Source organism: Leucopleurus acutus (genome assembly GCF_964270905.1).
Source record: "Leucopleurus acutus genome assembly, chromosome: 21".
Lineage (NCBI taxonomy): Eukaryota > Metazoa > Chordata > Mammalia > Artiodactyla > Delphinidae > Leucopleurus > Leucopleurus acutus.
Window position 1 is genome coordinate 18,875,904 of NC_139163.1, and position 22,125 is coordinate 18,898,028.

At 35.0% G+C, this 22,125-nt stretch overlaps 1 protein-coding gene across 1 annotated transcript in view; it reads right to left on the minus strand.

Moving 5' to 3' along the window:
• Positions 1–22,125, minus strand: part of TUSC3 (tumor suppressor candidate 3) — a 182,181-nt gene that overhangs the window by 79,459 nt on the left and 80,597 nt on the right. Inside the window, exons 4-5 of the mRNA XM_082863857.1 lie at positions 20,988–21,128; positions 17,033–17,173 (exon numbers count right to left, since the gene is read on the minus strand). Of these exons, the coding sequence (XP_082719983.1) occupies positions 17,033–17,173; positions 20,988–21,128 (282 nt within the window). The remainder of the gene's footprint in view (positions 1–17,032; positions 17,174–20,987; positions 21,129–22,125) is intronic.

Consider the following 22,125-nt stretch of genomic DNA (forward strand, 5'->3'; position numbering starts at 1 on the left):
AGTTTTGATTTGCATTTCTCTAATGATTAGTGATGTTGAGCAGTTTTTCATGTGCCTCTTGGCCATCTGTATGTCTTCTTTGGAGAAATGTCTATTTAGGTCTTCTGCCCATTTTTTGATTGGGTTGTTTGCTTTTTGGATATTGAGTCACGTGAGCTGTTTGTAAATTTTGGAGACTAATCCCTTTTTGGTTGCATCGTTTGTGAATATTTTCTCCCATTCTGTGGGTTGTCTTTTTGTTTTGTGGTTTCTTTGCTATGCAAAAGCTTTTGAGTTTAATTAGGTCCCATTTTTTATTTTTGTTTTTATTTCCATTACTCTAGGAGGTGGATCCAAAAAGATATTGCTGCAATTTATGTTGAAGAGTGTTCTGCCTATGTTTTCCTCTTATAGTATCCAGTCTTACATTTAGGTCTTTAATCCATTTTGAGATTTTTTTTGTGTATGGTGTTAAAGAATGTTCTAGTTTCATTTTTTTACATGTAGCTGTCTGGTTTTCCCAGCACCATTTATTGAAGAGACTGTCTTTTCTCATTGTATAGTCTTGCCTCCTTGTTGTAGATTAACTGGCCATAGGTACATGGGTTTATTTCTGGGCTTTCTATCCTGTTCCACTGATCTATATTTCTTTTTTGTGCCAGTACCATACTGTTTTGATGACTGTAGCTTTGTAGTATAGTCTGAAGTCAGGAAGCCTGATTCCTCCAGCTCCGTTTTTCTTTCTCAAGATTGCTTTGGCTATCAGGGTCTTTTGTGTCTCCATACAAATTTTAAGATTTTTTTTTTTGGCCTAGTTCTGTGAAAAATGCCTTTGGTAATTGGATAGGGATTGCATCAAATCTGTAGATTGCCTTGGGGAGTTCATTTTTAAATGTGTTAACTCTAATGTACTTTCAAAACATCCATTTCAAAACATCTTTGGAGAGTGAGATGTCTAAGAGACATTTACATATATATCTAATGACAGAGATGTAGAGAAGAAAAACTACAGATCTGGGAATTGTCAGCACATAGTTGTTCACTGAAGTCATGGGAATGGATAAAATTGCTCAAGAAGAGTAAATAGGGTGAGAAAAATAGAAGGCCTAGAGGGCTAGAACACTGATGAATACTTGTAAGTTCATAAACTCATAGACAGGAGCCTGCAAAGGAACCTGGGACACAGAAGTAGGAAGAAAATGAAGGTAGGAGATACAGTGTAACAGAAGCCAAGGATAGAATTTTGAAAAAGAAGAATGTGGTGGTCAAAAATGGTCAAACGCTGGGGAATGATCAAATACAAAACAACCTGAAAAGACTTATTTTTTCTTGACTATTCATTTGAGACACTGAAATACTTAAAAACTATAACAGTTAAAAAGAAGTTAAAAGACAATAGTATCTATCGAATGACCTGCAACACTCTTAAGATCCACCACTGGTATGTTTAACGTACTTTGCCCAGCAGTATATCATAGTAGTTAAAGACGGAGGCTCTTAAATTAGAACACTTGAGTTTCAGATCTGTCTTGAGCAGTTGGAGAAGTTCATCATTCTGGGCCTATAACATTAGGAGTATATTAGCATCAACCTTTTTAAGCTATGGAGGTTTAGTAAGTTATTATTATCCCAGTGCCCTCCACAACCTGGTCCCACACTCCTAAATAGCACCGTGCCCCACACCCCTTAACTGGCTCTCTGTGCTTCATTCAGGTCACTCTTCTTGCTCCACCCCCTCCATCCAGGAAGCAGTGCCTACGTTTACATCTTGTTAATGCCGTACCTGCCTAGGACTCCTACCTAACCAACCTCTCTACGCTTGGGGTCTATGTATGGTTCTCTCTGAAGCCATTCCAGTTTAATTTACTCATTTGACAATTATTAACTGAGCATACCAAGTATTTACTGGATACTAGGAATATAGCAATGAATAAGATAAAGATAGTCCCTGCCCTTCAGTGAAAATCCTAAATAAGTGACATGTGCTCTGAATCATAAAAAATAAGTAGGTATTTCTCATTCATTCATTCAGCATTTATATACTGAGAACCCACTATATATTCAAGAACTGTTTCAGAAGCCAAGAATAAAACAATGAACAAAAATATAAGGGGGGAAACTCCCCTCTTGGAGCTTACATTCTATAGGGAGAAAACAGACAGTAAAAAATTAAGTCATATGAGAGACAATGATAAATGAACTGAGGAAAAGTAAAGCAGTGAAGGTGGACAGAATTCATGAGAGAAGGGGTTGCAATACTAATGAGTGGTTGGGAGGGGCCTCTCCAAGGCAGTGGCATTTTCAGCAGAGATCTGATGATGTCTCAAAGCCATGTAAATACTTGGGGAAAGAGGGAAGAGCCAGTGAACCAGGCTCTACTGAAGGACAATGTCTGGCACCTTTTAGAAAGAGTAAAGAAGCCAAGACGACTGAAGGACAGTTGATGAGGGGAAATGGATAAATGGATAAGGTTGGTGAAGTAGTACAGGGCCAGATCCCAGAGCCTCCTGGGTTGGAATTTTGAAAATTAACCATATGGTGGGTAAAGATGGAAGCTAGGATATAGTTAAAAGGCTACTGCAATAAGTGGATTAAGAAATAATTAGAGCTCAAACAAGGGTGGTAGGTATGGTGAGAAATCGTTGGAATCTGGACATATTTGGAAGGAAGAGTCAACAGGATTTTCTGAAAGATTAGATGTGGGGTATGGCAGGGAAGAAGTGGTAAAGGAAGACTATGAGGCTTTTGACTTGAACATGAGAAGTCAAATGCTATGGGAGAATTAGGTCTGGGGCCTGAGATGGGGAGTCTGTCCTGTACCTGTTCATTTGGAGACACCCAGTAGACTTCCAGGTAGAGGTGCAGCATGAGCTAGTTGGATTTATCAGTCTGGAGTTTACAGGGAAGATCTGGCCCCAAGATAAAATTTAGGACTCAATAATAGTTAGACAGTATTTAACCTTTAAAGCTGGACACCAATTAAGTAAATATAAATAGAGATGACCAAGATCAGAACCCTGTTAACACCAAAATAAGTGCAGAAGATAAAAAATGGATGAACAAAGATGATTAAGAAGTAGCAGTCAAAGAAGTAAGGAAAATCACGAGTGTGGCCTCCTGGAAGACAAGTGATTCTGGATGAAGACATCAGTTCTGTAGATACAAAGAGAGCAGTAATATGAAGACCCAGAACTAAAAATTGAATTTATTTCCCTGGAAAATATTTGTGCCCTTGACTAGAGCATTTTCAATGCAACAGTGAGGCAAAAGCCTTATGAAAACATAAGGCAACAATGTAGACAACTGTTTCAAGGAGTTTTGCTCTAAGAGGGATCAGGTAAATAGAACAATATCTGCAAGGGAAAATGGTATCATGTCCCTTTAGGATGAATAAGGAGATGTTTGCACTGCTACCGAGAATGATTCAGTAATAAAAGAAAACATTAGGATGACAAAGAGGGGAGAATTGTTGGAAAACTGTCATTGAATACACGAGATGCGATAAGATCTAGTACACAAGTGGGGGTGTTACTCTTAGATAAGAGCAGAAAAGGTTCAAGTAATACAGCAGTACACAGACTCCAAGGGGCTGTGCATAGAATGCAGTGGCAGAAGGAGATCTGGGTACTTAAATGGGATAAAAGCAAATTTTCATTTTCACTATCTTCTAATATATCATTTCCTTCAACTATGAATGTAGTCGACAGATCACAATAGTTTTAGCAGCACCTGTGATTTTCGTTAGTGAGGGAAATGCAAATATCTTCATACTATAACATTTTTATATTATAAGAGTAACTATCTCAAAATATTGTTTATATTCAGACTACTTGAAAACTATGGTAGTTATTAGATCCACATGAGGTCTGGTGATTTAATGCATTAATAGGAAATATATATATTCCAATATTATAAATTTTACTTACACATAAGAGAAAATGCTCAAATTTTAAAATGAGATGTTAAAATTAAACAGCAATAGCTACACTATCTATGGTTTGTTACAGAAGTGTTAAAAAATTCATCTTAATACATGATTTATTCAAAATTCCAAGAAATGGTTCAATAAAAGAAAAGCCGGCTTAAACATGGTGTTTAAACATGAGTCATTTCAAGTAGTGACAGATGTATTTACAGTATTTATTTATAATTACACACAGAGCTGTGGCACTTCTCACAACATACTAAACAAACATAAACTTCTAAAATGCAAAATGGCCCAGATTTATAGAAACTCTTTTTCTAAGTAAGTATAACTGATATTTCCTGTTTTGATTTTAACAACTGAAATGTCCAGTACTTCACTGCTCTCATTAGTTTGGAAATTTAAATTTTTGTAATTAACTTAACTAGAATTTTATTTATCTATTTATTAAAATATTCATGCAGAAAAGGACATGATTCATAAGGGTACATACAGTTCAATGAATTTTACATGAGCATACCCTTGTAACCAACACTGAGATCAGGAAGTGGAATACTGTTAGAAAAACAGGTGTCCACTGATGCCTCTTCCTAATCATTACCTGCATAACCCTCCAAAGGGGTAAGGATATTTTTTTGAAAATGCTGCATCACAGAGTATGTGTATACCAGGCTTTAGTGGACTAACCAAACATTTCTCAGAACTTTCAACCAAATTTACACTCCAACTAGCAGTGTTTCAGAGTTCTGGTCCATTCACATCCATACCAACAACTGGCATTATCTCTGCATGTGTGTGTGTGTGTATGTTCATCTTGGCTATCCTGGTAGAGGTGTGGCAGGCCATACTATAGTTTTTTTGTTTTGTTTTGTTTTTTTATTGTTGGCTGCATTGGATCTTCGTTGCTGTGCATGGGCTTTCTCTAGTTGTAGCGAGCAGGGGCTCCTCATTGTGGTGTGTGGCTTCTCACTGCAGTGGCCTCTTGCCGCAGAGCACGAGCTCTCTAGGCATGCGGGCTTCAGTAGTTGCAGCTCGCAGGCTCTAGAGCACAAGCTTAGTAGTTGTGGCGCACAGGCTTAGTTGCTCTGTGGCATGTGGGATCTTCCCAGACTAGGGCTTGAATCCGTGTCCCCTGCATAGGCAGGTGGATTCTTAACCACTGTGCCACCAGGGAAGCCCTATACTGCAGTTTTATTTCAGAATATCCAGATGATTAACAAAATTGAATATGTTTTCATATGTTTACTGAAATTTGAATGTTTTGGTAAAGTACCCAGCAAGTCTTTACTCCTCTTCAAAATCTGATTATCTGACTTTTGCTTATTGTTTTCTAAAAGTTCTTTATATATATAAAATAAGTAAGTATACACATAGCAAATAATCTTTACCAAGCTTCTGACTTGCCTTCCTTTTCATTTTCTTAATGGTATCTTTTGGCAAACAGAAGTTCTTAATTCACTGAAGTTCAGTTTACCAGTTATTTCTTCCATTATGGTCTGTTTCAAGAAATCTTTGCCAATCCAGCAATCATAAAGATAAATACCTATGTTTTCTTCTAAAAGTGTTAATGTTTACATTTCACACTGAGATGCACAACACACTGAGATTCACAATTCACCTTTTATTTTATTTGAGCTGTAACTGACATACATTATATTAGTTTCAGGTGTACAACATAATGGTTTGATATCTGTATATATGGGGAAATGATAACCACAGTAAGTCTAGTTTAACATCTGTCATCATACATATATAGACTATCTTTCTTGTGATGAGAACATTTCAGATCTATTCTCTTAACAACTTTGAAATATGCAGTACAGTACTGACTATAGTTGCCATGTTGTACATTACATCCCCAATAGTCATTTACTTTATAACTGAAGTTTGTACCTTTTGACACCCTGTGCCCATTTCACCTACTTGCACCACGCACCCCCTCTTCTCTGTATCTCTGGTTTTGTTGGGGTTTTTTTTGGGGAGGGGTTGCTCTTTTTGTTTTTGTCTTAGATTCCACATGTAAGCCTTTCTTCACTTGGTATTGGGTTGGCCAAAAAATTCGTTTGGTTTTAAGTACACATTCTTCAGTTTCACCAAGAACTTTACTGAACAACGTATTCACTAACCGAACGAACTTTCTGGCCAACCCAATATAATAATGCCTTCAAGGTCCACTTATGTTGTCACAAATGGCAAGATTTAATTTTTTAATGGTTGAATAATATTCATTGTATTTACCACAATGTCTTTATCCATTCATTGATGGACACTTAGACTGTTTCCATATCTTGGCTATTGTAAATAATGCTGCAATGAACATGGAGGTACATATATATTAGTTTTTTTGTTTTCTTCTGATAAATATCTAGAAGAATTGCTAGATCATATAGTAGTTCTACTTTAATTTTTTAAGGAACCTCCATATGCTATTCCACAGTGGCTATACTAATTTACATTCTCACCAGTAGTGCATGAGGGTTCCAACACTTGTTATTTCTTGACATTTTAATAATAGCTATTCTTACAGGTGTGAAGTGACATTTCATGGTGGTTTTTATTTGCACTTCTCTGATGATCAGTAATACTGAGCATCTTTTCACATGTACCTGCACCATCTGTATCTCTTTAGGAAAATGTCTATTCAGATCCTCTGCCTATTTTTTAATTGACTTGTTGTTTTTACTACTGAGTTGTATGAGTTCTTTATATATCCTGGATATCAACCCCTTATCAAATACATGATTTGCAAATAGTTTCTTCCATTCAGGTTGCCTTTTCATTTTGTCGACCTTTGCTATGCAGAAGCTTTTTAGTTTGATGTAGTCCCACTTGTTTATTTTTGCTTGTTTTGCCTTGGTTTTTGATGTCAAATACAAAAACTTATCACCAAGAACAACATCAAAGAGCTTACCACCTAGGTTTTCTCCTGGGAGTTTTATTGTTTGAGGTCTTACATTCAACTCTTTTATCCATTTTGAGTTAATTTCTGTGTACAGGGTAAGGGTAGGGGTCAAGTTTTATTCCTTTGCATGTGGCTGTCCAGTTTTCCCAATACCATTTATTAAGAGACTGTCCTTCCCCAATGTATATTCTTGGCTACTTTGTCATAAATTAATTGACCGCATATGTGTGTGTTTATTTCAGGGCTCTCTATTCTGTTCCATTGATCTGTATGTCCATTTTTATTCCAATACCATTATATTTTGATTACTACAGCTTTGTAATAAAGTTTGAAATCAGGGAGCATGATGCCTCCAACTTTGTTTTTAAGATTGATTTTTATTCAGGGTCTTTTATGGATCCATACAAACGTTAGGATTTCTTCGATTTCTGTGAATTTTGATAGGGATGGCACTGAATTTGTACACTGCTTTGGGTAGTATAATATTTGGTAGTTATAGCACTGAATTTGTACACTGCTTTGGGTAGTATAATATTTGGTAGTTCATGTTAACAATACTAGTTCTTCCAATCCATGAGCATGATATAACTTTCCATTTATTTGTATCATCTTCAATTTCTTTCATCAATATCTTAATAGTTTTTGGTGTACAGTTCTCTCAACTCCTTGGTTAAACTTATTCCTAGGTATTTTATTCTTTTTGATGAATTGTAAATGGAATTGGTTTTTTAATTTCTCTGACAGTTTGATATTAGTATATGGAAATGCCACATAGTTCTATATATTGATTTTTTTTAGCCTGCAACTTTATTGAATTCATTTACTAACTGTAGTAGTTTTTTGGTGGAGTCTTCAGGGTTTTCTATATACAGTATTATGTTATCTGAAAATAGTGATGGTTTTACTTCTTCTTTTCTGATTTGGATGTCCTTTATTTCTTTTTCTTGCTTAATTGCTCTGACTAGGACTTTGAATATGTCAAATAAAAGTGGTGAGAGTGGACATCCTTGCTTTCTTCCTGATCTTAGAGGAAAAGCATTCAGCTTTTCACCACTGAGTACCATGTCAGCTGTGGGCTTGTCATGTAGGGCCTTTATTATGTTCCCTCTATTGAGAAATCTTATGAAGTATAGAAGCTAGGTGGTCACTCCATGTACTGGATCTTCACATTGAGGCTTACTGGTGACTTTATAATAAGCAAAAAACTCAGACAACCACATTCAAATGCAAAAAAAAGAGGCAGGTCCATCTATCTATGAGTAATTTTAAAATGTTCTTCAAGTTTAGTGAGAACATTATCTATCCTCCTGAAGGAAAATTAAGTGCTAGATTTATTAAGAAAAATATACCCTAAGAAGATACTAATTCATTATATTGTTGCCATACTCCTGACCCAAACAAAAATACACAGAAATAACGGACATACCTGTCTTCAAATGGGCAAATGATTCAATTGCCTGATGGGAAAACCTTTTTATTCAAACAAATATTATCAGCAATTATTTGCTTTTCACTTGGAAAGAGAACAAAATAATATGCCACAGAGATCGTACCTTTATGATATTACAAAGTACATAATTTTATTCAAGAAAAATTTGAAAGAAAAAGGAGCTTATTCCACTCTATTTGAAGTCAGAGCTGCCCTGACTTCAGAGCACTCACAAAACAATACATTTCTACTGATACACCATAATGTATAGACACCAAAGAACCTTTCAGGAATGTGAAAATTGTGTAATAATATATATTAGCTTTTCCATAAAACTAACATAATTAAACATATAATTTCTTTGAGACAGAAGAAACATTAAGGTATGTGAATCATCCTATAATGCAAAGCATCAGTGTTAAAAGGCAGAAAACAGCTTCTGTCCTACTGAGATTTACTGTAATAATAAGGTTTGGGTTATTAGACCTTTTAAATGATGTTTTATCTTTCATGGTTTTACTCGCAGATTCTTAGGATGTTTTTCTTTGTGTTTTTAATGAATGTAACTACTCCTCACACTCATATTTCTGGTTTGAAATGACAGCCATCTCTGAAGAGCATTAGCCTTCCATGAAACTCTGCATTCAAGGGCTACAAAACATAACATTTTAGCTCATTTTGATATTCCTAGTCAGCATTTCTTCCTGAAGACCATAAACTATATATCTATCCTACACTCCCTGAAGTTATGTACCGGTGTAGTTCAATACTTTACTCAACCATTTTGCTTTAAACTCACCATGAAGCACGTACTGTGTATGCTTATTGTCCACCATCCTCCATCTTTAGGGGGTGGAGGAAGTTTGGAAAGCCAAGTTAAACCAAAACAGAACCAATGTATATTCAGCTCCATAAGCAATCATCAGTACCTATTAAATAGTAGTTAACAAGCACTTTTTTCCCCTTAGGAAGCATGAGACCAGGAAGTACTTACGAATACTCCTTTACCTATTTTTTTTCTAAACTCAAAACCAGGAAGCTCCAATGTCTATGTATGTTTCAACATTTCCATATGTTACCTCCCCTGTGCAATTGCAAGCTTTGTCTCTATCCTACACCCTAAAGCACTATGAATAGCCTTCTCTCCCCAGTATACATTTCATTCTTAATCCCGTGAGTCATAAACAATAATATGAATATGATAATGAAAAAGAAAAAGTTACCAGCCACAGAATACAGTCTAAGTAATCCCAGAAGTACTTCTGCACAGGTTCAGTGGTAAGACACAACTGCTAATTGTAGGTAGACTTGTTCTTTACTAAGAAGTGAGCATGTGGCTAGAAATTCTCTACCGAATTGTTTTTCTCATTATTTTCCTTTTGCATATAAATTTTTTCATTACAGAAGTGGTCTGCTGTTGTACAGTTCATTACTATTTTTATTTTAGGAGCTTTCATTTTACTGTGCAATCCAAGGCTTTCATCAGAGTTTCTACAAATCAGATGACAAGACTTTTTGCCAAAAATTATTTTAAAATATATTCTCATTTCCAAAGGAAAATGGGATATTGGTTGCTTTTAATAGATGTTTAAGAATCTGAATAAATGCTTCAGCATTTTGGATAGCCTCTTAACTTTGTAAGGATATCCCAAGAATAGGATTTAAAAAAAGACTGGAATTGAACAAATCCAGTTTTTCACCTAAAAATAGTTTTTCTTTATAAACAAAAATCAAGTTTGGGGTGGTAATGGTGACTATCAGACAGAAAATGGTAAAGGAGATTCAAATTATTTATCTGACCTCATTGTTTAAGTGACTTGAATAGTTTCATAAGCCATCAGCAGATAAGAAAAGAAAAAACCCCACAAATGAACATTTTATATTCAGAGTAGTTTTCAAATGTATTGTTTGAAAACATGTCTGTTCTCTGCATCCTGTTACTGACTTCTGAAAGGCTGCCACTGGGGAGCAGATATACCTGCCCAGATTTCCTTCTCAAGTATGTGTTTGTGAATGTTAGAATATCTTCTGTTATGCCAAGCACATTAGCTTTCAAGGATTCAAAGAAGAAAAACAAATCTGCATGATGTAGCAGAGGTGCAAGAAAATTGATTGTTGGAGTACTAACATATATGCATCACATAAATGTTCTTAGGCATCTATCTACCACAAAGCCATAGAGGTTCTCTGTGAATTTCTAGACTCTAGTTATTATTGCAGATGATGGGTGCTTTAAGGTGATTTGCTTGGGCTGCTTATTAGTCTATCCTATCACATCCAACTCAGTCATAAACACCACTAATTCTTGGTTGAAAAGAAAAATGGAAGGAGGAAGGGCTATTGCAAGAAGGCAAAAAGAAAAAACTGACACTTAGCATATACATTTGTATGCATATATATTAAAGTTTCCTCCTTTGTTACTTTTATTTTTCCTATTGGGAAAGAGACTATATTTTCAATTATCTATTGAAATTGTTTACTAATGATTCTTGGGGACTGACTTTGAATTCAGAAAACTGTTCAACTCTAGTATTAATTTCATTATTGGTTCTCCATAAATTGTGATGACATTTCATAGACAAATCATATCTTAGGTAAATCTCTTTTTTTACACTTTTTTGTTCCTGTATTTCTTTTTCTGTTCTTAGGCTTTGACTAAGACCACTAGTAAAATGATGAAAAGCAGGTGATTGTAGGCATCATTTTAAGTTATCACTACTAAGATATTTGCTAGAGATTTTAAGATACCCTTAACCTAATTAAGAAAGTTCACTTTCTTATTAATTCATCATGAATTAGCTAAATTTGGTTGGTAACACGTTTTCAAAAAACTTTTTGCTTCTATGTTCATAAGCAGCATTTGCTGTGCATACCCTGAAGGTGGTGAAAGTAAGCCTCTGTGACAGTTACTGGCATGTGCAGAAAGCCAGTCAACTCTGCAGGACTAGGAGAAAGGACACAAACTAGAGCATTCAGCAACACCCTAGGGAAAGTGAGCAAATGGGAGGCTATCAGCACCCGACCTAGCTTTACAAGATTGAGAGAAAGGATACAATCTTGAGTATGCCCACAAGACGGAACAGGCTTATCCACAGAAAAGATCTGAGAAAGCCTCAGAGTCCCTAACATGACTGAAGAAAGGAATTTCTCTCCCAAAGCCACCTAATTTTGGAAGAGGTACACTTCTTCAAATATGAAGAAAGCAATGCAAGACTTCAATTTCAAGGAACATGACACCATCCAAGGAGTACAATTTTCCAGTGACCAACTAATAAAGAATTCAAAATAGTTGTTTTAAGGAAGCTCAGTCAATGAGCTACAAGAAAACACACAAAGATAATTCCATAAAATCAGGAAAATAATACATGAACAAAATGAGAAGTTTAACAGAGAGATAGGATTCATAAAAAAGAACCAAATAGAAATTTGGGAGCTGAAGAATATGACAAATAAAATGAAAAATGCCATAGAAAATATCAACATCAGATTGGATCAACTGGAAGAAAGAATCTGTAGAGATCACTTGAAATTATCCAGTCAGGGGGAACAGAGAAGAGAATAGAAAAGAGTGTCAAAAACCTACATAACTCTAAAAGGAACTATCTGTGCATTACTGGAGTCCCAGGAGAAAAGAAGAAAGGGGCAGAAAGTTTAAGAAATAATGCCTGATGAAAAGAACCCCCAAAACAGAATTAAATCTGAATTTTCACAATTAGGAAACAAATACAACTGTCACTGAACAATATATTTTTAAAAATACTTATACATATGTATATTTACATAAAGGTCTTTATAAACATAGGAAAAAGTCAAAGGATTGCTTTGCTTATTAGAGGTTATCCCTAGGGAATGTCCCTTCCTGATGTAATTAAAATTGAGGGAAAAAAGATAGTTTTTAACAGCAGTAAACTTACTAAAAAGTAGACTTGTTTTCAAAACTACTCTCTCTAAGCATATTTGCTAAACACAAACATGTGCACAATCCTGCCCTAATTTATTTTCTCCACTTTGCAAAATACTGTTCTCCCAGCGTAGTACCACCAAATTTCAACCCTAAATCATCTTCTCCAAGATACACCCCCTTAAGGCTATCAGTGTATTTCTCAGCAGAAACCTCGCAAGCCAGGAGACAGTGGAATGAAGCATTAAAAATGCTACAAGAAAAAAAAAAAAGCCAACCAAGAGAACTTTACCTGGCAAAGTTATTTCAAATTTCAACCCTAAATTTCAACCCTAAATCATCTTCTCCAAGATACACCCCCTTAAGGCTATCAGTGTATTTCTCAGCAGAAACCTCGCAAGCCAGGAGACAGTGGAATGAAGCATTAAAAATGCTACAAGAAAAAAAAAAAAAGCCAACCAAGAGAACTTTACCTGGCAAAGTTATCCTTCAGGGCTGAAGGATAGATAAAAACTTTCCCAGACAAAAGGTAAGAAGTTCATCACCAATCGATTTGCCTTACAAGAAATACTGAAAAACATTCTTCATGCTAAACACACTGGTAAAGGCAAGTATATAGTCAAATTCAGAATACTCTCAAACTGTAATATGGTACTAGAAAACAGTTAATAAGATAACATTAGTAAGTCCTTATCTACCAAAAGTTACTTTAAATATAAATGGATTAAGTTATCCAAACAAAAGGCACAGAGTGAAGGAACGGATGAAAAAGGAAGACATAACTATATGCTGCCCTCAAGAATCTCACTTCAGCTTCAAGGAGACAAATAGTTTCAAAAAAAGGGATGGAAAAAGATATTTCACACAAGTGGAAACCAAAAGAAAAAACAGAGTAGCTATGCACTCATCAAACAAAATAGACGTGAAGGAAAAAATGATTGCAAGTGACAAGGTAAATGAATAAAATGAAAGAGGAGACATTCAACTCATACTACAGAAATACAAAGGATTATAAGAGACTACTATGAACAACTGTATGCCAACAAATTGGATAACCTAGAAGAAACAGATAAACCCTTGAAACACAAACCTATCAAGACTGAATCATGAAGAAATAGAAAATTTGAACAGACCTATAACAAGTAAGGAGATTGAATCAGTAATTAATGACCTCCTAACAAAGAAAAGCCCAAGACCAGATGGTTTCCCTGGAAAATACTACCACACATTTAAAGAAGAATTAATACCATTCCTTTTCAAACTCTTCCAAAAAATTAAAGAGGGAACACTCCCAAACTCATTGTATGAGGCCAGTATTACACTGATACGAAAAGATAAAGCTACAGATCAATATCCCTGCTGAATATACATGAAAAATTCTCAACAAAATACAGTAAACCAAATTCAACAGCACACTAAAAGAATCATACACCATTAACAAGTAGGATTTATCCCTGGGAGGTAAAGACGATTCAACATCTGCAAATCAATCAATGAGATATATCAATTAACAAAATGAATAAAAATCACATGATAATTGATGTTGATATAGAAAAAGCATTTGACAAAATTCCACATCCTTTCATGATAAAAACTCAATAAATTGGGTATAGAAAGAATGTACAACAACATGATAAAAGCCAGATACAATAAGCTCCCAACTAATATCATGTTCAACTGTGATAGGCTGGAAGCTTTCCCTCTAAGATCAGGAACAAGAAAGGGTGTCCTATCATCAGTCTTATTCAACATAGTACTAAAGTACTATCTAGAGCAATTAGGCAAGAAAAAGAAATAGTGGATATTCAAATCAGAAAAGAAGTGAAACTGTGTTTGTAGATGATATGATCTTCCTAAAGACTGCACCAAAAAAGGGTTTGAACTAATCACTGATTTCTTCACTAAAGTTGCAGGATTCAAAATCAACATACAAGGACTTCCAAGGACTTCCCTGGTGGTGCAGTGGTTAAGAATCTGCCTGCCAATGCAGGGGACACAGGTTTGAGCCCTGGTCCAGGGAGATTCCCACATGCCGTGGAGCAACTAAGCCCCTGTGCCACTGCTGGGCCCGTGTGCCACGACTACTGAAGCCCACATGCCTAGAGCCCATGCTCCACAACAGAGAAGCCACTGCAATGAGAAGCCTGCGCACCGCAACAAGGATTAGTGAAGAAGGCCCACGTGCAGCAATGAAGACCCAACACAGCCAAATAACAAAACAAAACACAAAATCAGCATACAGAACTCAGTTGCATTTCTACACTAATAATAAATTATCCAAAAAAGAAATTTAAAAATCCCATTTACAACAGCATCAAAAAGTTAAATTCTATTCCTAAGCATTTTATTAAGAAGGTGAAAGAGCTGTACATGACATTCATGAAAGAAATTAAAGAAAACAAATGGGAAGTATCTTGTGTCCAACTATAGATATCCAACTACCTAGATTGGAAGAATTAATATTGTTAATATGTCCACACTACCCAAAGCCATCTATAGATTCAATGCAATCATTATCAAAATTCCAATGGCATTTTTCACAGAAATAGAAAAAACAATACAAAAATTCATATGGAACCACAAAATGATCCCAGATAGCCAAAGCAATACTGAGAAAAAAAAAAAAAGTGGGAAGCATCACATTTCCTGAAATCAAACTATATAACATAGCTACAGTAATCAAAACAGTATGGTATCACCATAAAACTCACATAAACCAATGGAATAGAATTGAGAGCTCACAAATAACTAATGCATATGCCATCAATAAATATTTGACAAGAAAGCAAAGACTATACATCAAGGAAAGGGAAAGGACAGTCCCCTCAATAAACAGTGCTGGGAAAAGTGAATATTCACATACAAAATAATGTGAATAACTACTTCCTATCTTATACCACTCACAAAAATCAACTCAAAATGGATTCAAGATTTAAATATAAGACCTGAAACTGTAAAACTCCTAGAAGAAATATAGGGAAAAAGCTCCCTGACATTAGTCTTCACAGCAATATTTTGAATATGACATCAAAAGCTTTTCATTTTGTTGATGAGCTTTATAGATTCCCTTTACTGCTCCTTGAGCCAGAACCACAGATATCTTCGCTCCACATGGCTCACTTTCAACTTTCAATCTGAACTGAGTTTAAGTCAAGAAAAACCAAAATAGTAAACAAAAAATTATCAACCCTCAACATCTTCTAATTAGATGTCATTTTGAAAGCTGATGTTCTTACCTGATCTACCTGCTGACACTTTTTAAAGACATCAAATACTTGAGCGTTGCATTCTCTCCAGGTTTTATAGTTATATCACCAGGAGAAAAAGGTTGGCATATGTATAATGCCGTCTTACCTATAAACAGTGTCATTTTTTAAAACCATGATTTCTGCCTTATAACTGAGTAGCAATAATCCTTTACATATTCTGTGTGACAGCACATAGTCTGCTATTGCATTTTGATCCAAACTGACAATATCTGTCCTTTGATTGAGGTACTAAATCTGTTTATATTTAAAGTACATAAGTATATTGATATGATATGACTGATATGATGGTATTTAGGTCTGTCATTTTTTAAATTGTACTGGGTTTCTTGTGTTTTACTCCTCTGTTCCTCCTTTCATTCCTCCTTTGTGTTAATTATATATTTTTAGTATTCCATTTTAATCACTATCTTAGCTTTCCAGCTAATCTCTTTGTATTATGTTTTCAATTGTTCCTCTGAGGATTACAATATGTATCTTAAACTCATCCCAGTCAATTTAAAGTTGATATTGAACCACATCAGGTAAAATATAGGAACTTTTCAACAACATAGCTCAATTTATCCTTTAACATGCTATTGTCATGCACACACAACAAACCCACCAATCCATCAATGCAGTGTTATATTTTGCTTTAAACAGTCATATGTCTTTAAAATATAAAAAGCAAAGAGAAAAATATTAACCCACTATAATTAGGAAAGCTCCATTTTCTAGTAAGAATTTAAGTCTGTTTGCATAATACAGATATTATGCTACCATTTATATTATTTTACACCAATATTTTTAATTAGTATAACTATTAAATATCAGATATATCACTGAATATATTTTATTTATATGCTGTTCACATTTCCATTTTATTAGCTAAGTATTTTTTTTAATTTAGCACAATCATAAAGGGAAGAAAGATTCTTTTAGTACAAACTGAAATAGGATCACGTTCACCTGGATTCTCCTAATAGTATCCTAACCAGGTTTCCTGATCCCAGACATACCCTTCAATTGATTGCCCACTGCTACCAAAGTGATCATTCTAAAACATAAATGATGTCACACACTCTAGGAAGCCTGTCATGACCTTCGTCACTCAAGATTAGGTGACCTTCCTATGATATTTTGTGCTTACCTCCATCACAGCATGTGTAACATTACACTGTATTTGTCTTCTGATTAGCTTGTATCCCCACGATGAATTACGTACAGGTAGGGTCTATGTCTTACCTTTATACCTCCAGTACCTAATAAACATCAGGAACATAGTAGAGACACAAGAAAAGAGTTGCTGGATAAAAACAACTGAATGAGTACATTTCCAACTGCTTCAGTTTGTAAGACTCTCCAAACTACTAATTCTTAGTATATTTCTAAATGTATTCAACATACATTCATTTAGCACTTGTAATATGCCAAGTACACAGGGGAAGACATTATATTTTAAAAGTGAAACATAGAAGGAAGATAGCACAGTCTAGACTAACTGAACTTAAATTATATCACCTTCAGTCCTAAAAAGTTAATTCCTCTCATCCAGACTTGATTTCCATTATAGTAATAATCTGGCTCATTTTGTTAATATTATACAACTTATACCATTACACAAAGAAATAGGGTAAATGTGTTAACATACCAGAGATACCATGGCCCAACCAGTCTTGTTATAGATGAACTCCAAGTTGTTCCTTCTTAAATACAGCAAACCACCCACAAGTGACACTAACAAGGCCAAAGCAATGGTGCCAGAGTAGTTGGGTGGTCTGAAGACACGAATCTGCAAGAATACAGTGAAAGTTTTTAAAGTTAAAGAAAAACATTAATCTTTTTCGCTGAACCATATTCTAGTCCTTCCAGTCTTTTAACACAAATAATTCAGAAAGGTGTCACCTTACTTTTCATACCTGGAAATAACATTCCCTTTGCTCTTTATGAGTCAAAAATTACATGCCTTAAAACATCATGGCTATGTAACACGACTTGCTCTTAAGATGCTTTTAGGTGAATACAGTTAAATATATGCAAAACCTACTTATATTCATCCCAGAGCTGTTCTGGTTCACCCATGGAACATGGACTCATCTGGTAAAAAGTAGAGGTGAGATGGGGGGGTATAATACTTGTATTATTTCGAATTGGAACTTTTTAAAAGGTTTTTTTTAAATAGCTTTATTGAGCTATAATCCATATACCATACAATCCACCCTTTGAAAGTACACGGTCCAATTTTTTTTTTTAGCATATTCACAGGTATGTGCAACCATCACCACAGTCAGTATCAGAACATTTGAATCACTTCAAAAGGAAATCCCATACCCTTTAGCATTCACTCCCTTATTCCTCTCACCCTCCAACCTTAAGCAACCACTAATAAATCTACTGTCTGTCTCTATACATTTCCCTATTCTGGAATTTCATATAATATGTAGTCTTTTGTAACTGGCTTCTTTCACTTAGCATCATCTTTTCAAGGCTCATCCTTGTTGGAAAATGTGCCACTGCTTCATTCCTTTTTATGGCTGAATATTCCATTGTATGGATATCACATTCTGTTTATCCATTAATCACTTAATCAGTTGATGGGTATTTGGGTTGTTTCCACCTTGTGGCTATTATGAATAATGCTGCTATAAACATTCTTGTACACGTTCTTGTGTAGGTGTATGTTTTCATTTCTCTCAGGTATATACCTAGGAGTGGGATTGCTGGGTCACATAGAAACTCTATGTTTAACGGTTTGAGGAATTGTCAAACTGTTTACCAAAGTGGCTGCACTATTTTGCATTCCCACCAGTGGTGTATGTGGGTTCGTATTTCTCCACTTACCTGCCAGTGCTTATGACATCATTTCTTGATTCTAGCCACCCTAGTGGGTGTGAAGTGGTATCTCACTGTGGGTTTGATTTGCATTTTGCTGATAACTAATGATGTTGAGCATCTTTTTTGTACTTACTGGCCACTTGTATACTTTCCTTGAAGAAATGTCTATTCACACCCTTTACCCACTTTTTAATTGGGTGGCCTTTTTATCGGTTATTAAGAGTCCTACATATACACTAGATATAAGTCCCTTATAAGAAAAATGATTTGCAAACACTTCTCCCATTCTTGGGTTGTCTTTTCAGTTTTTGATGGTGACTATCAAAGCATACAGACTACTTTTTTTAAAGTAGCTGTAATTTTCACAGACCTTGGTTCCAGTAACATTCCCCATGAGAGGAAACCAAGGCTCCTCGGAGAGATGGCTAACTGAGCACTGGGTAGAATAGATGTGTAGATACAAGATGATCCTGAGACATATTATGTCAGAAGGTAAGAAAGTGTTTAAAAGAAAATGATGGAGACATGTTACAAGGACAGGGAAGCCAGCATGAAGGGACACCCACTAGTCAAATCTAGAACAATTTTGGCACCAAAACATTTAGGCACAGTAATAACTTACAAACCACTGGAGGAAAAAAAAAGCAATTCATGAGTCTGTACCAATGAATGAGTAAGTGATAAAGAGGGGAGGACTCTTGCTTACAGCAGAATGCTATGAGCCAACTAGAAATATGGACAAATTGCTAGAACTGGAACATCATCATTTTGCAACCATCATGATAAAAACTGGATCAGGCAAGGTTCATCAATGGATGCTAAATATTGACAAAATTTTGATGAGGAGTAAGATATTTGCATGATCTTAAGGTGTCTCCACATAGATAGCTTACTAATTAGAAAGTGGGGGGGGGATAGCAATTACATAATGGAGAAATGAAAGACACCATGGTAAGATGTTCAAAATTAACATCACCAATGAGGGACAGAGGGCATCATGGGCTATACATGTAGTTAGAACAAAACATGACCTCTGTGGTATTGTGGTCAAGAATGCATTAGCAGAATCCAGTCCAAAAAAAAAAAACATCAGGCAAATCAAATAAGGATCATTCAGTTCAAAAAGTGCGAGAGGATTATATTCTTCAAGATGTCAAAGTTTTAGATAAGTTATGGAAATGTTCCAGGTTAAACAAGGCTAAAGGACAAGTAAATGTAATACCTAACTCTAGACTGGATCTTGTACTGAAGGGGGGAAAATATTATTAAAGGATAGTATTAGGTCAACTGACAAAGCTAGAATATATACCATAGCTCAAATAGAAATATTATACCAGTGTAAATCTGTGAAGGTCGTGAGATGCAATTCACCTTAAAATGGTTCAGAAAAAGACTGTGTGTGGGTGTGTAAGTATGTGTGGAGAGACAGGGTGGAGGAGAGGTAAGAGAATAAGAATGGCAAAGCAAAAGTTGTAAAAAGTCAGCACTATGTGAATCCTGATAAAGGGTATACACTGGAACTATTTATACTATTTTCATCTGTGGAACTTTTTAATTTGAAATTATTTATAAATAGATCCACATTTGTAAAGAAAATATATATCTACTAACAATGCGTAAGTATGATAGTAGGTTAGAATCATTTCTGATTAAAATTTAGTATTTCTTATAAAGAATTAATAGTACTTTTCCATACTACCTTTAATATTTTGTACCAAATAAATGATACATTGTAGAGCTGAATATCTGCCAAAACATTTCCAAAAAACTGATGAGTTAGGAAGTCAGTTTAGCCACCGAAATATCATTAATACCTATATTATTTTATTTACAATGACGGTAGTATAATATGAGAGACATCTTTCTCAACTGAGAATAAATGTGTTTACACCTTATGGTAAAAATCAATGCTTCTGAATTACTTCTAAGGTAAATATAATTTTAAAGTAGCTGCTTATAATTGTTCACTGTAGAACATTCTGGTGACATTAAGCGCTCCACACAGACATGAAATATCATCAACATTTTTGTTCATTTACTTGCTGAATAAACTGTCTATACATCTACACTCATATTTATGCTTTACTGAGTCATACTATAAATACTATTTTTCTAACCTACTTTTTCACTTGTTATACCTTAAGCTTCTTTCTACATCAGATATTCTTGCAAACCACTGTCTAGACTCTGGCACACTTAATTAGTCTCTTATTTTTACACATTTGATTTCTTTACGATTTTTTCCATTAAAATGAACTTTACACTGTTTTCCTATTATTAAGTTAAATTCCATAAAATAAAGACATGACACATACCATTAGAATAGTTACACCAATTTATAGTCCCAAGCACAGTATATGTCAGTGGCATTTTCTCACATGGCTCATGAAAAAGTGGGTATTATCCCATTTTCATTTGCTCAAAGGATAGTTAAAAATTATACATCTGGCTTTTTAATTAGAATTTCTTTGATTACTAAGACCGCTGAGCAACAGTCAGTATATTTTTTAGCCTGTGAAATTACCTTGTGCCTAACTTACGTATTCTTTAATGGTTCCTGGATATTTTAAGAGCCATTATTTTAAAAACCATTTAAATTCACCTAACTCAAAGTTTAACTTACAGCTATCAGATGCAGTTTTCTTGAAGCAAGGAGAAATGTTCCATAGAGAAATTGAAAAAAAGAAAAAAATCCTGTGGCTTTATTACAATGTTCTACCAAACCACACTAATTAGCCTGTTACTAAAACTGGTAGGGAATACGAACATACATGAACATCCGTTCTGTCCGCAATCCACTTTGCTAGTTGCTCAGCTGCAAATCCAATTCTTTGAAGGTCAAAAGTATCAGCTCTCTTGGGTCTGCCTTTTGGAGGAAAATGCATAAATGTAGGAGCAGAGTTCATGTTGAGCTGTAAAACATGAGATAAAACATACTAAATACAACATCCCACCAATCTTTATATATCCTTCATCTGACGTTTTATGGGGTTTTTTCCTGCATGAATTCTGGAAAGATAGCGTTTATTATGAAAATCCAAGTGGCTTTCCAGAGCTTAACTACTGTTTTTAGTCATCTTACTATATTGTTGAATAGAAAAGAACTTAGGGATTAGGCCAAGCTTGCCGAACCTTCACATTTAACATACATCATTCACATTCTCAGCTGCATCATCTATTTCATCGGCCATTTCCATCTTTATTTTCTAGAATTCTACAACTAAAGAATGAAATGGTTCAAAGTGCAAAACAGAAACACTGTAATTTGGTGGTACATGGACTGTTTTCACTTCTTAAGCAGTTATTAAAGAAAAACGACCGGCATTTGATGAAAGATAAATATATCATGTAATTAATTTCAAGTATATTGACTTCTTTGTTAAAACTTTAAAGACTTTTGTTCAACTCCTCCATTATTTCAACTGTCTCAAAATGGTTATATCTCATAACTATTTTCTAAAGGCAAGGTCCATTTGAAAAGTATACTGAATAAAACACTACTCTAGTGTAAACAGTATCATGTCTAAAAACAAATATGAGGTTAATTTGCATTGAGGAGTAAACTGCAAAACATACATACAGATTAAACTCTTGCTGCCCAAGAATTATGAAAAATGTTTCAAATGAAAGGCAAAGAGATTTTTGGCCCTGACTTCCAGTATATAGTTCAGAATTCCCCAATAATGAGAATAAAAAGCAAATTGAAGTAACAACAAACATCAGATCATGCTTGCTGTCATCAAGGTAAAGATACAGCAGTACCAGCTGTGGGCCTGCATGTTACGGACATTAAGTAATTTTTATTAAATTGAACAGAACACAGTCACCAATTCCTCTCTTCCCTGTGATTTCTCCCCCTCCACATTTTGTTCATGTGTTTCCTGACAAATGCGCAAGAGATAGCTACAG